Here is a 15,948-nt window from a genome sequence, read left to right as displayed (position 1 = left end):
TTCAGGCTGCAGTAGTTTGTTTCTTTTATTTTTTTTTAATTTTTTTTTAAATTTTTTATTAATCAAAAAAAAGAAAAGAAATTAACACAACATTTAGAAATCATTCCATTCTACACATGCACTCAGTAATTCTTAGTATCATCACATAGATGTATGATCATTTCTTAGTACATTTGCATCGATTTAGGAAAAGAACTAGCAAAACAGCAGAAAAAGATATAGAATGTTAATATAGAGAAGAGAATTAAAATAATAATACTAATAAAAAATATATATATATAAAAAGGAAAAAGAAAAAAAACAAAAACAAAAGATACAAACACCCAAACAAACAAACAAAAAACCATATTTCAGGTGCAGCTTCATTCAGTGTTCCAACCTAGTTACATTACACTTAGGTATTATTGTGCTGTCCATTTTTGAGTTTTTGTATCTAGTCCTGTTGCACAGTCTGTATGCCTTCAGCTCCAATTACCCATTATCTTACCCTGTTTCTAACTCCTGCTGGTCTCTGTTACCAATGATATATTCCAAGCTGATTCTCGAATGTCGGTTCACATCAGTGGGACCATACAGTATTTGTCCTTTAGTTTTGGGCTAGACTCACTCAGCATAATGTTCTCTAGTTCCATCCATGTTATTACGTGCTTCATAAGTTTAGTCTGTCTTAAAGCTGCATAATATTCCATCGTAGGTATATGCCACAATTTGTTTAGCCACTCGTCTGTTGATGGACATTTTGGCTGTTTCCATCTCTTTGCAATTGTAGATAATGCTGCTATAAACACTGGTGTGCAAATGTCCATCTGTGTCTTTGCCCTTAAGTCCTTTGAGTAGATACCTAGCAGTGGTATTGCTGGGTCGTAATCCATTCTGCCATTCTATGTCTTTTGATTGGGAAATTCAGTCCATTAACTTTTAGTGTTATTACTGTTTGGATAATATTTTCCTCTACCATTTTGGCTTTTGTATTATATATATCATATCTGATTTTCCTTCTTTCTACGCTTTACTCCATACCTCTCTCTTCTGTCTTTTCGTATCTGACTCTAGTGCTCCCTTTAGTATTTCTTGCAGAGCTGGTCTCTTGGTCACAAATTCTCTCAGTGACTTTTTGTCTATAAATGTTTTAATTTCTCCTTCATTTTTGAAGGACAATTTTGCTGGATATAGGAGTCTTGGTTGGCAGTTTTTCTCTTTTAGTAATTTAAATATATCATCCCACTGTCTTCTAGCTTCCATGGTTTCTGTTGAGAAATCTACACATAGTCTTATTGGGTTTCCCTTGTATGTGACAGATTGTTTTTCTCTTGCTGCTTTCAAGATCCTCTCTTTCTCTTTGACCTCTGACATTCTAACTAGTAAATGTCTTGGAGAACGCCTATTTGGGTCTATTCTCTTTGGGGTGCGCTGCACTTCTTGGATCTGTAAATTTAGGTCTTTCATAAGAGTTGGGAAATTTTCAGTGATAATTTCTTCCATTAGTTTTTCTCCTCCTTTTCCCTTCTCTTCTCCTTCTGGGACACCCACAACACGTATATTTGTGCGCTTCATATTGTCATTCAGTTCCCTGATCCCCTGCTCAAGTTTTTCCATTCTTTTCCCTATAGTTTCTGTTTCTTTTTGGAATTCAGATGTTCCATCCTCCAGTTCACTAATTGTAGCTTCTGTCTCTTTTGATCTACCATTGTAGGTATCCATTGTTTTTTCCATTTTTTCTTCTTTGTCCTTCACTCCCCTAAGTTCTGTGATTTGTTTTTTCAGATTTTCTATTTCTTCTTTTTGTTCAGCCCATGTCTTCTTCATGTCCTCCCTCAATTTATTGATTTGGTTTTTGAAGAGTTTTTCCATTTCTGTTTGTATATTCAGCATTAGTTATCTCAGCTCCTGTATCTCATTTGAACTATTGGTTTGTTCCTTTGACTGGGCCATATCTTCAATTTTCCGAGCGTCATCCATTATTTTCTGCTGGTGTCTGGGCATTTGATCAGATTTCCCTGGGTGTGGGACCCAGCTGGTTGAAAGGTTTTTCTGTGAAATCTCTGGGCTCTGTTTTTCTTTTCCTGCCCAGTAGGTGGCGCTCGTGGCGCTCGTCTGTCTGTGGGGCAGTCGGCTGGGGAAACCGCACGTGGAGGCGGGGATCGCTGGCCGCCGCGGCTTGGGGGAGTGCCGGTCCAAATTGCCCAGCTGGCCCGAGACGCCAAGCGTGGCGGGAGGGCCCTGCTATCCAACGTTCCCAGTCAGACCGGGGAGCCACGTGCGTGGAGGGGACCGCAGTCGCCAGCCGCCCCAGCCGGGAAAACGCGCGCCCCTTGGGTATCTCACCGCAGCGGATTCTCCCTGCCCGTTCAGCCATTCCAGAATGGGGTACGCTGTCTTTTTGGTCTCTGTCGTGACTCCGGGAGCTGTTTTGTATTGTTTCTGTTTCTTTAGTTGCTTTTCTGGAGGAGGAACTAAGACCCGCGTGTCTTACTAAGCCGCCATCTTCTCCGGAAGTCCTGTTTCTTTTATTTGCTGGTAGTATTCCATGGGATGAATATGCCACAATTGTTTTTAATCCATTTTATTGCTGATGAACATTTACATTGATTCCTGTTTTTATCTATTATGAATTAAAACTTCCATGAGCATTCCTGTACATCAGACATATTTGCATAATTTATTGCCTGAATTCCTTTATATACAAAGGATTATGGTTAAATAAATAATTGCATTCTCTAAGGCAACTGTGCCAAAGTCACTTTCATTTAAAAATGTTTCCTCAAATTTTTCTTGCTAATCATTAATAGAAACTTCAACTATAATTTTAATTAAGGCTAAATCTATGGTATTTGTGAATAGTACTAATGTAAAGTACATTGCATTTTTACAAAGAATACTTGTGAAATTCGAAAAAAATTTCACTATGAAAAATTTCAAATCAATACACAATGTAGTCAGAAGTGTAATGAACCAAAACCCAGTTCCAGTGACTATGAATTCAGGACTAACTATTTTACCTATACCAGGTACCTCAGCAGCGGCACTACTGATATTTGTGTCACATAATTCTTTGTTGTGGGAGATGGTCCTGCACATTGCAGAATGTTTTGCAGCATCCCTGATATCTAGCCATTAAGATGCCAGTAACACTTCCTCCTACCCAGGTTGTGACTACCAAAAACATCTTGATTTTGTCAAATGTTCCCTAGGGGCAAAATTCCACTTGGTTTACAACTGCTGATACATAGCACTGTCCACACTAAAGAAATGCAATTTCCATTTTCTGACATTTGTTGCCCCTATTCATTAAGCCTACCCTTTTGAGTAGTGTCATTTCATATAAATCCACATGACAAACTCATGGTAAACAGGAGCTATATCTAATCAACTTCTGAACAGCATCCAGGATAAATATCTGTGAACATGGGCAAATTTAATTTGTTCACATTTCCTGTTGATTTATAAAGTTATTTCCAAGTGGAAGTTTGAGTTTTTAGTAACCAGGCTCTTCTTCCCATGAGGAAGCTTCCCTAATTAGAAAAGAGAACATGGTATAGCTCACTGGATAATACCCTCTCTTGCCTGATTATCGTGCCTGTCCCCTGGTATCTCTTGAGCAGTTGAATTCAAGGCTAAGGAACTTATATCTTTGTGCAACAACTGGGAAGCAGAAGAGAAGCAGGTCTCCTCTGCTCTTGTTTGAACTCAGGTAGACTCTACATGATGTAGGATGGTCTCAGCATCCTTGAGTATGAAAAACAACAGCATAAAAAGGTGCATGGTGAAAATTTTTCTTCCCTTCTCTTCTCACTCTTTATGTTCCTGCTCCCACAATCCCTCCAGATAAATAATTTTCTTCATTTCTGCTTTCCTTTCAGAGTTCCCATGAGCAAATACAAGTGTGTGTGCATAAGTGTGTATTCCTATTATCTCTACTCTTTACATGAATGATAGCATACTATTTGGAAGGATTTGGAACTTGTTTAACAGGTAACAATGTATCTTGAAAATTTTTAATATTAATATAAGGAGATCTTCCTTATTTATTTTTGTTTACAACTTTGTGTTACTCATTGAATGGATGTGCCATCATTTATTTAACTGTCTTTTTCTGGTACTTGGATTGTTTTCAAATAGAGTTGCAGTGAGTAACCTTACTTGAAACTTGTGCAACTAATCTATAGGATCATTTTCAAGAAATAAAAATGCTTGATCAAATGTAGATATTTCTTTCCAATTTTGATATACATTTCCAAATGGTTTATTATAGCAGTTGTATCAACATACAATCTCATCAGATATTTTCTTTTTCCTACAAAATGTGTTGTAGAACTTTGAAATTTTGATAATATGATAGATAAAAAAATGGCAGTTCAATACTTTTAATTTTTATTCTTATTATTTTAGGTGAAGTTGGACAGCTTTTCATATATTTAAAGGCTCTTTGTATTTTCTCTGAACTGTCTGGTTCTATAATTTTTTCATATTTGGTTTTTGGTCCTTTTTATTATGTTCTAGGAACTATATATATATAGTATATATATATATATATATATATGAGTCTTTTCTGATATGAGTTTTTAATATTACCCCAGGGTCTTCATTTGCCTTTTGACTTTATTTTTTTAATATAGAATATTTGTACCTTGTGTAGTTAATTATTGTCATCTTTTCTGGCTTCTGGAATAGCTGAGACAAGACTCTTTCTTATTTTTGAAATTTTATGGCATGTTTACTATCTGGTGGGCTAGTTTCTTCTTATTATCTTTATTTTCAAAGTTCTTTTGGCTATTGTTTTTTCCACCTAAACATTAAAATTAGTTTTAGATCATTTCCCTATCCCCTTGTCTCATCCCCAGAAAACACTTAATATTATTTTGATTAATGTCATCTTACATTTACACATTTATTTAGAATGAATTGGCATCTTAGTGATGTGGAGTCTTCCTATCCAAAAACATGACATTTGTCTCCATTTGTTAAACTGTCTTTTTGTATTCTTCAATATAATTATATATATTTTTCTTTTTTATTGTGGAAACTACACACAACTTAAACTCTTCCATATCCACCATGCCCAAGTAAACAATTCTGTGGTATTAATCACATTTACAAAGTTGTGCTACTCTTACCATCAAGTATTACCAGAACATAATCCTACACCCATAATTGATTAACATTCACTACTTCTCCCCGCATCCCTGGGATCCATACCTTATTTTCTATTTCTATGAGTTTACATAATCTAGCTATTTCAGGTAAGTGGAATAATACAATATTTATCCCTTTTTATCTGACATTTCACACAACAAACTGTATTTATATTTAAGGTTTATCCATGTAATGGTATGTATCAGAATTCCATTCCTTTTTAAAGTGGAGTAATATTGCATTGTATTCATATATCATCTTTTGTTTATCCTTGCATTTGCAGATGGACATATGGTATGCTTCCACAGTTTGACTATGGCAAATAATGCTACTATGAACACTGGTATGCAAATATCTGTCAGAGTCCCTCCTTTAAATTATTTGGGATATATTCTTTTGGGAAGGATTCCTGGTTAATATAATGATACTATTTTATGTTTTGAGTAATCACCAACTGTTTTCAACAGTGGGTGCACCATGGTACATTCCCACCAACAATGTATGAGGTTCCTATTTCTCCACATACTCTCCAGCACTTATTATTTTCCTTTTCTTAATAATAGCAATTATATGGGTGTGAAAAAGTAGGTCATTGTGGTTTTAATTTGCAATTCCCTGACTATTGAGGTTGAGAATATCTCCATGTTCTTGTGGCCATTTATATTTTTCCTTTGAAGAAATGTCTATTCAAGTACTTTGTCCATTTTTATATGGGATATTTATGTTGCTGTTGAGTTGAAAGGAAATATCTGTATATTCTTGATGTTAAACCTTTGCCAGATATCTACTATTCAGGTTTAAATCCACTATGTATGTCAGAAAAAAAACATGTTTTAATCCTGACTCTATCTTGTAGGGGCAGCCATTTCTTTTAATCCTGACTTAAATACTTTAGTTTGGAAACTTTTGATTAGATTATCTCCAATTGTGGGTGTGAACTTTTGCTTAGAGGGAAATGTGACTCCACCCATTCCAGGTGAGTCTTGATTTGTTTACTTGAGTCTTTAAAAGGGCAAATATTTTGGAAAAACCTCAGGAACAACAGAGCCAATAGAGAGAGAGCTGACAGAAACTTCAGACCCCAGAGCTGACACAGATGCTGAAAGTTGGAGAACATAGACACAGATGTATAGAGATGCCTGGAACCCAGCAGACATCACCATGAGATGTTAAGCAAGCCAGAACATGGAGAGAGCCAAGGGAAGCCAAGAGATGAAACTCGGCCCCAGAGAAGCAAAGTGAGGAATGCCTACAGGAATAGAGGTTGAAAGCAATGGAGCTCAGGAACAAGGAACCAGCAGATATTACCTGCATGACTTCCCAGCTGACAGAGGTATTCCAGATGCATCAACCTTTCTTGAGTCAGTGTAACCTCCTGTTGGTGCCTTAAATGGACACTTTCACTGCCTTAGAACTGTAAACTTTTAATGTATTACTTACCCTTACTAAAAAGCCATTTCAGTTCTGGTGTATCATATTCTGAGAACTTGCAAACTAAGTAGTTTGGGCCAAGATTTTCTGCATTAAGTCACACAATGAAGCACACAGGAGGGGAGAAAGTCTATTTCACTGGGTGTCTAGGTGACATTCAAATTCCTGCCAAAAAAGGAAATTTTAAGGCCATGAGCAAGCACAGGACTGGGTATAGAAGAAGACTGCAAGCAGGTTCAAATAAAACAGAGAGGACACTGCACTTCACATTCACCTTGGGTGGATCTTCTTGATAGAAGAGATAAGATGTGAAAATAAAGACAGCAACATAAAAGGAATTTCCAAACTAGGGAAGTTTTAGATTTTGTTTGTTTGTTTGTTTTTTGCATTGGTTTGATTTTTTTTTTACCTCTTGGCATTCATAGAAGTCTCTGCTATATCACCAGCTAGAAATAAACTTAAGAACAGACAGCTCAGGGACTAAATCCAGAGTTAAGGTTTGAAAGTATTAAAAAGTACATTGTGCAACAAACAATTACAAGAGAAACAAATAAGCATGGAACAATGGCCCATCCATAGAAATGACATAAAAATCAGGAACCCATCAACAAAGAAGACCAGACTTGGCAGACTGGAGAAAGGGATTAAAAAGTGAACCTCATTATGCTAAAGGAGATCAAGGAAATGAAAATAAAGAACTAAAAATATATCAAGAAAACAATGGACAAGCAATATGAGAATCTCATAAAGAAATACAAATTTCAAAAAGGAACAGAAATCTTGGAGTTGCATACTACATAAACTGAAATGTAAAATTCCCTGGAGGGTTACAACAGTTAGGAGTGGGCAGATGAAAGAATCAATGAACCTGAAGACAAGCCAATTGAAAGATTTGAGTATGAGGAACAGGAAGGAAAGAAATAAAGAAGAAGCAGAGTGTAAAACACCTGCTAGACACCATCACCTGGGTCCCTGGCCATCAAACTCCCAATATATGCATTATGGGATGCAGCAAAGGAAGTGCTGAGAGCTATAATATAGCTGTAAATGCTTCCATTAGAAAAGAAAGCAAGATCTCAGATGAAAGACCTAACCTTACTGTTGGGGAATGAAGAAAAAGAGCAAATTAAACCCAAAGTAAGCAGAAGGAAGGGAATAAAATGATTGGAGCAGAGATAAATGAAATAGAATTTAAAACAATTGAATCCATGAAACCAAATTCTGGTTATTTGAAAAGCTGAACAAAATGGAAAAACATTTAACTAGTCTGACAATGAAAAAAATGAGAGGATAGAAATAACTAACATCAGCAATTTCCAAAGGGGACAATACTAATACCACAGGGCAAGAAAAGGATTATAAGAGAATACTATGATGAACTCTATACCAAAATGTTATATAAGATACATTGTTGCCTCCCGGCCAGAGGGACATCTGTGCCTGGGAATAAAGTAATTCCCCCATTTCCCCTGTCTTGAGAAGTTGCAGGCATTCATGAGGTTAAGCCTTTCTATAAGCTCTTTTACAAGCTCTGTTGAGCAAACAGCTAACAAATGTTCCAGTTGACCCTCGGGCTGGAGGGAGTAAAACTTCCTGGATTATTGCATGCAGAAGTTTCCGAGAAGATTGCCCCCTGTCAAGGGGGTAGGGAGGAAGCGGGTGTGACCTGAGGGTGGTGACCCGCTTGATAAGGGAATCTCTGAGGATACAAAAGGGAGGCAAGAAAACAGAATAAAGGTCTGACTCCCAAGAAGCAGGAAGCCCTGAGTGATGGAACCATACTTGTCTCCTGAGTGCTGATTTCTTAAGTCAACCTCGACGCCCCTCTCCTGACTCGGCTTCAAGAGCCGGATGCGGCAATACATGAAATGGAAAAATTCTTAGAAATACATAAGCTATCTGTACTGACTTAAGAAAAAATAGAAGTTCTCAACAGACCATGACTGGTAAAGAAATTGAGTCATGAATCAAAATTTCCAACCAAGAAAACACAGCATCAGATGGCCTCACATGAATTTTGCCAAACATTACAAAAATTACACCACTACTCAAACTCTGCCAAAAAAACCTGAAAAGGAGAACACACATGGAGTTTTGCAGTGTCATTATTCACAATTGCCAAGAGATGGAAGCAATTCAAAGTTCCATCAACAAAAGGTGGTATACAGATATGATGGAATATTATTCAGTCACAGAAAGGAATGAAGTTCTGATGCACACAATGACATGGATGAACCATGAAAACATCATAATGAGTAAAATAAACCTGGCACAAAGAGACAAATGTTTTATTATTGCACTGATATGATATGAGAATAAACAAATTCATAGAGTCAGAAACTAGACACTGCATGTCCAAACTATAGACCTTACATTACTTCTTCTAGGACTCCCATAATTTTGTATATTGATGTGCTTTATGGTATCCCAGAGGTATTTTAAATTATTTTTTTGTTTTTCCAATTCTTTTTACTTTTTGCTCCTCAGTCTGACTCATTTCAGTGCCTTGTGCTCTGAGTTCATAGATTCCTCCTTTTGCCAGCTCTAATCTGTTCCAAAAACCCTCCTGGGCATTGCTCACTTGTTATCTGGTCTTAAATTCCAGTAGTTCTGTTTCCCATTTAAAATTTGGTATCTCTTTGCTAGGAATTTCATATTGCTCGTTGATTGTTTTCCTGATATCCTTTAATCCTTTTCCTTATGTTCATTCTACATTTGAGCATTTTTAAGTTCCTTTTTTTAAAAGGCTTTGTTTGGTATGTTCACATTGTCATCTTCTTTTTGGTGTTTTCTACATTTTTATTCTCTTCCTTTGCATGGGTCATCATTTTCTTTTTGTTGTCTTTTCTTGTTGCACACTGTATATTTTATTATTTTAAAACGTTCACTCTGGACTTCATTTCCTGAGATGTCATTCTCTTGATTTTGAAACCAACCAGTGATTAGATGGAGATTTTTTTGTAGCTCTAGCCATGTTATGGGAAGGTCTGCCCAAGGTGAATGACATGTGCAGGGTTTTCCTTGTGTTTCTGGGCCTCTGTCCTGTCCTGAGCTTTTGCATATTAGTTGCTTGCAGTTTCTCTTTACAAGGGTTTACTTATTCATTCTGTTTCCCAGGAGACAGCTCTCCCTCTCCCTCCCCCTCCCAGACCTGTGTGGCAGGCCTTTGCCCCAGACTTTCTTCCCCGATACATTTTTATACTCTTCATTGTTTCAAGATGTGTGAGATTTCTCTGTGGTTCAGTTTAGATTGTTTTTGTTGAAGCACATGTTTTTGCTTGACTTGGAAAGGTGTTGGTAATATTAGTGTGGGGCTTGCAGGAGGGACTGTGAGACTCTGAGGTGACAATTCATATTAACATGAGGCCCAGCCCCAGTGCACTCATCCTCTCTCTTTTCATCCAACCATGTGCATGCAAAAACGTGCTCATGCCATTTCAATAGTCGCGGGCTACTTGAACTGCAGGAACAGCCGCCGCTGCGGCGGGCTCTCGCTGCGTCCTGCAGGCGACCCTAGTTCTCTACGCCCGGCGGTGCCTGCCCGCGCGGTCTCTCCCGGCCCTCCCGGCCCTCCCGGCGAGGCCGGGCAGGCTGGCCGGGTGCGGCGGGTGCCTGCAGCTGCCGCGCTCCTGGGCGGGGTCGGCTCGGCGGCCGGTGGGCGGAGTGCGCGCTGCTCGGCGCCGCAGGCGAATCCCGCGGTCCGCTCCCGGGAGTAAGGATGTTGGGCAACTCGGCGCCGGCGCCTGCGGGCCGCGAGGCAGGCTCGGCGCTGCTGGCCGTGCAGCAGTCGGCGCTCCGGGAGGACCAGGAGAACATCAACCCCGAGAGCATGGTGCCCTTCCAGCAGCCGCGGACGCGGGCGGGGCTGGCCGTGGCGAAGGCGGGCACCGCGCGAGGTCCAGCTCCGCAGCAGAGGCCCAAGACGCGGCGGGTTGCACCTCTTAAGGATCTTCCTGTAAATGATGAGCACGTCCCTGCTCCTCCCTGGAAAGCAAACACTAAGCAGCCTGCATTCACTATTCATGTGGACGAAGCGGAAGAAGAGACTCAAAAGAGGCCAGCAGGATCTAAACACACGGAATGTGAAGATGTCCTGGCTTTTAACTCAGCTGTTACTTTAGCTGGACCAAGAAAACCGCTGGTACCCCTTGATTATCCAATGGATGGTAGTTTTGAGTCACCACATACTATGGACATGTCAGTTGTATTAGAAGATGAAAAACCAGTGAGCGTTAATGAAGTGCCAGACTACCATGAGGACATTGACACGTACCTCAGGGAAATGGAGGTAAAAGCTCTGAATCCAGTTTTGTGTGCTATTACTCATTAGATGCTGCCAGGTGAAATTGAGAGGTGTCTAACTGCTGGTGAATTATTCTAATGCTGTATTCATGTTTCTAGAATGTAGAACCTTTGTTAATAGTAGAAGTAACCTAACTTTCGCCAACAGGTTAAATGTAAGTCCAAAGCGGGCTGCATGAAGAAGCAGCCTGACATCACCAACAGCATGCGGGCCATCCTGGTGGACTGGCTGGTTGAAGTAGGGGAGGAATATAAGCTACAGAGTGAGACCCTGCACTTGGCTGTGAACTACATCGACAGGTTCCTCTCATCCATGTCTGTGTTGAGGGGAAAACTTCAGCTTGTGGGCACTGCTGCTATGCTATTAGCTTCAAAGTTTGAAGAAATATACCCCCCGGAAGTAGCAGAGTTTGTGTACATTACAGACAACACCTATACGAAGAAACAAGTCCTGAGAATGGAGCACCTAGTTCTGGAAGTTCTTGCTTTTGACTTGGCAGCACCAACAGTGAATCAGTTTCTTACCCAGTATTTTCTGCATCATCAGCCCACAAACTGCAAAGTTGAAAGTTTAGCAATGTTTTTGGGAGAGTTGAGTTTGATAGATGCTGACCCGTATCTGAAGTATTTACCATCTGTTATTGCCGGAGCAGCCTTTCATATAGCACTCTACACAGTTACAGGGCAAAGCTGGCCTGAGCCATTAGTACAAAAGACTGGATATACCCTGGAGAGCCTTAAGCCTTGTCTCACGGACCTTCACCAGACCTACCTCAGAGCACCACAGCACGCACAGCAGTCAATAAGAGAAAAATATAAACATTCAAAGTATCATGGTGTTTCTCTCCTCAATCCACCAGAGACCCTAAATATGTAACAGTGAAGAAACTGCCTGTTTTCTAAGATGTAAATCATTCAGAGTCTGTGTTGTACAGTTTTTATCTTAGGTTTTAATTTTACAATCATTTCTGAATACAGAAGCTATGGTCAATTACAAATTATGATATCTATTACTTTTTAAATGGCTTTAATTTGTATATCTTTTGTACATGTAACTATCTTAGATACTTGGCTTATTTTAAGTGGTTTTGTTAAGCAAAGTATTAATAATGCCAGCTGTCATGATAATAAGAATTAATAAATTGATTCGGAAAACCATAAAAAAAAAAAAAAAAACAAACGTGCTCATGTTCACACATACCCACTGGCAGCTTCTCAGGTTACAGGCTCTACTTCAGGTCCTCAAGTGGCCAAAACCATCTGGCCATAGATACAAACTATTCTCAAGTATTTAGAAAATGCATACAAAAATAGACAAATAGAATGATATGGACATTGTGGCAAAAAAAGTTAGTGGATCTGAATATCTGTATTTGAGTTGGTTAGAGTTATCTCTATGGTTATTGCCTGATTTTTGCAACAATTCCAGAAGTTTGAAAGCATTTCAAAATCAAAAGTTGAAAACAGCAACTTCAGAGCTCTCCACTGTTAGGGTTACCATATGCATAACTGAAATGGCCATTACAAGCCACCCTCATGCAGGCTAGAAGCTCAGATATGCCAGCTGGACCAAGGCTCCCCAAACTGCTCTTTGAGGCTGCCCTCACCCCAGTGTTCCCCTTCTTCTCAGAGGACTTGGGAGCCATTACTACCCAGTATCAATGAACATCCAGACCTGGGAACTAAGGCTCTTTGGAGAAATAGCTGATTCCAGGAGAGTGGCAGGAAAAATACAAGATGAACTTTCAGCATCTTATTGTGAAAAGTAAGGAAGCTAAACAAACTGTGGTATATACATACGATGGAATATTATGCAGCTTTAAGACAAGATAAACTTATGAAGCATGTAATAACATGGATGGACCTAGAGAATATTATGCTGAGTGAATCCAGCCAAAAACTAAAGGACAAATACTGTATGGTCCCACTGATGTGAACGGACATTCGAGAATAAACTTGAAATATGTCATTGGTAACAGAGTTCAGCAGGAGTTAGAAACAGGGTAAGACAATGGGTAATTGAAGCTGAAGGGATACAGACTGTGCAACAGGACTAGATACAAAAACTCAAAAATGGACAGCACAATAATACCTAATTGTAAAGTAATCATGTTAAAACACTGAATGAAGCTGCATCTGAGCTATAGGGTTTTTTTTGTTTTTGTTTGCTTGTTTGTTTGTTGTTTTTTTATTATTATTACTACTTTTATTTCTTTTCTTTATATTAACATTTTATATCTTTTTCTGTTGTGTTGCTAGTTCCTCTAAACCGATGCAAATGTACTAAGAAACAATGATCATGCATCTATGTGATTATGTTAAGAATTACTGAGTGCATATGTAGAACGGTATGTTTCTAAATGTTGTGTTAATTTCTTTTTTTTTTCTTTTTCTTTCCGTTAATAAAAAAAATTTTTAAAAAATTAAAAAAAATAAAAAAAAAAGTAAGGAAGGGCCCAACAAATCAAGGGGTACTATATCATAAGGACAAAGATGCCAGCTTACAGAACTGGTCAAATCAAGGAAAACTGGGGCATTAGAATAAGTAATGATGTTAACAAATGATAACCTGTTGAATTAAACAGGAAAGTGTGAGCCCATATTGAAATAAGCAAACACACACATATATAATGCATACATACATAGACACACACATACATATATTCATATGTTTATAAAGTCTGATTAGAAACAATATATTTATGCAACTTCACAGCACACCAGCCTCAAAAATACTCACACAATGAAGAAATGGGTAACTCTATAGGGAAAAGTTTTGTGGACCAGGCTAATGAGGAGATCTGATGAACACCAACAGTGACGGAGAACTGATTCGGGAAGACCAGGCATCCCTTCTGATGTTCCTCCCAGAGATGCACAATCAGAAGCATCAGGCACAACCATGGAGGGGGACATGTTACAGAATAACTGATCTTCAATAGTTAAAAGTGTCAAGATTTGAAAGTCAAGAGAGGACTGGGGAACTGTCACAGATGGAAGGACATTAAAATGTGTTAACTAAAGGCAATGGGTCACTATGAATTTTCTATTTTAGCTATCCATGGGCACTGTTGGGACAACTGACTAAACATTAATAGGGTGTGATGATTAGATGGTGGTGATGTTTCAGTGTTGATTTCCTGACACTGAGATTGTAATATGGTTATGCAGGATTCCTTATTTGAAGAAAATAAACATATAAGTATTAGGGGAGCTATGGGGTTTCATGTCAATAAAGGGTTTAGGGAAAAGAAAAAAATTCTTTGTATTCTATTTGTGACTTTTCTGTAAGCTTGTGATTTTTCCAAATTAACTATTCCAGAATATGTTTTCAAGGAATGCATAACATTTCACTGAATGAGTTAAGGCACATATCATTAGTTATATATATTTCCACAACTTGGACATGTAGAGTTCTGGTGAGTGAAAATGGGATGTGACAGAAAGTGAGCCTGAGTGAAGGTCCCAGGTCTGCAGAGGGAAAGTGGATGGGATGATGTTGACCGACAGCACTCCTGAGCTGTGCTCACAGAGGTCTCAGGGGCTGCAACTGCCCCCTCCAACCACCACAGGAAGGGCTGTCAGTCTCATCAGGCCCATGCGTCCACACACCGTGGTCACCCATGGCCAGCTGTTTCTCTGATTTCCCACTTCACACCATCATAGTATTTCTATTCTCTCATAAATATTGCCAGCTTATTTCTATCTCCCCTGCTGACCTACAGGTCCCCTGAGAGCATAAACAAGACTGTGCTCCCCACTGTACCAAAGGAGTTGCTCAGTGAACACTGTTCACTGAGAGAATGGGGGAGACAGAGATTAAGGGACAATTCCTGCAGTTGACAGATCCTAAGTTCCCCATGTGAAAAGTTAGATACTGAGTCAAAATTGGAGATGGTACCACCCACTAGGGACCCTGTGAGATTTGTAACTGTACACCCGATCCTTGGGGAACATCTCACACACCCCTGTTCTTCTCACTGCCTTTGAAGATGCTGCATTCACACCATCCTCCCTCGTGACCCCCTGCCATTCTCCAATCTCAGTCAAGATTCTCTTGCTTCTCCCACCCACTACCCCAATAGGCATGAAAGCCTACTTAAACTCTGCTCTCTCAGCCTCTGCTTCTCCTCCCTGCCCTCTCCTTGCACATATGATCCCACAGAAATAAAGGTCCACATACCAGCTTGGGAGCATCTGGGAGTAGGGTCAGGGGCTGAGTTCTGTGTTCTTGACTCCCAGCACTAACAGCTTTTGTTGATTCCTACTGAAATGGAGCTCGAAGGATATTAAGGAATGGGAATGAAGGAGGGAGGGAAGGAAGGGAGGGAGGGAGGGAGGGAGGGAGGGAAGGAGGGAGGGAGGGAGGGAGGAAGGAAGGAAGGAAGGAAGGAAGGAAGGAAGGAAGGAAGGAGGGAGGGAGAAAGAAGAAAGAAAGAAAGAGATGGGCTCAGGGGGTCTGAAGCTTGAGTTTACATCAGAAAGACTTCAGACAATTTTAGTCTTAACCAGATCCTGGTTATATACTGTAGGATGACAATAGGCATGCATGCATTTCCTGAGGGAACAAAGTTCTTGTCTTTCAGTATTCTTCCTTCATACATAAAATAACCATTTGGGGTAAACAAACATTCTCTTCCTCCTAGACTGTCTTACATAAATCAGATAACATAAAGCAGCTTACTGCCACCACCACCCTAATGCCATCTACTCCCAAGTAGTTCAACAGGTCTTATGTTAATCCTATCTCCTACGAGCTTTAGCTTGGACAACTTCCCCATCCATCCCAACAACATTAGCACATGGGCAGGTGAGTAGAGACACAGGCACATCACTAGTACATACCCCTGTCTCTCCCAGGACTGACCCAGAAATTCTGTTTCTTGGAATTCATCCCAAGTAAATAATCAGGAAAAGGGCAAAGGACAGAGATATCCTCCCTGATATGGCTCATAAAGTGGACCCATTTCACTGTTCATCATTTTGGGCACTGACATCTGTAACGTGAAACCACATCAAGAAATTTCAGCCAGGGATGAAAAGATCAGTCCTAACTTCTAGATGTCGTCATGGAGAGATATC

The 15,948-nt window shown here is 39.5% G+C and overlaps 2 protein-coding genes across 37 annotated transcripts in view; one reads left to right on the top strand and one right to left on the bottom strand.

Annotated features, from left to right (window-relative positions):
• The window catches only part of LOC143648798 (uncharacterized), a 303,168-nt gene that overhangs the window by 140,749 nt on the left and 146,471 nt on the right, over positions 1 to 15,948 (bottom strand). The window contains exon 2 of one of the 36 annotated variants that reach the window (XR_013158805.1): positions 15,050 to 15,130. The exons of the other annotated variants lie outside the window; for them this stretch is intronic. The gene's annotated coding sequence lies outside the window, so the exon portion shown is untranslated. The remainder of the gene's footprint in view (positions 1 to 15,049; positions 15,131 to 15,948) is intronic. 36 annotated transcript variants of the gene reach the window in all.
• Positions 10,230 to 12,016, top strand: LOC143648115 (cyclin-A2-like). The gene is made up of 2 exons (XM_077117688.1): positions 10,230 to 10,852; positions 11,015 to 12,016. The coding sequence occupies exons 1-2, from the start codon at positions 10,283 to 10,285 to the stop codon at positions 11,741 to 11,743; spliced, it is 1,299 nt and encodes a 432-aa protein (XP_076973803.1). The 5' UTR covers positions 10,230 to 10,282; the 3' UTR covers positions 11,744 to 12,016.

Source organism: Tamandua tetradactyla, chromosome 10 (genome assembly GCF_023851605.1).
Source record: "Tamandua tetradactyla isolate mTamTet1 chromosome 10, mTamTet1.pri, whole genome shotgun sequence".
Classification (NCBI taxonomy): Eukaryota; Metazoa; Chordata; class Mammalia; order Pilosa; family Myrmecophagidae; genus Tamandua; species Tamandua tetradactyla.
This window is presented reverse-complemented; position numbering and strand designations above follow the sequence as displayed.

What these genes read in the sequence shown, in the direction of transcription:
- LOC143648115 (XM_077117688.1), top strand. Translation starts at nt 10,283, where the DNA reads ATGTTGGGCAACTCGGCGCCGGCGCCTGCGGGCCGCGAGGCAGGCTCG. An exon ending in CGTACCTCAGGGAAATGGAG is followed by an intron (nt 10,853 to 11,014) that starts GTAAAAGCTCTG and finishes TTTCGCCAACAG; the next exon opens with GTTAAATGTAAGTCCAAAGC.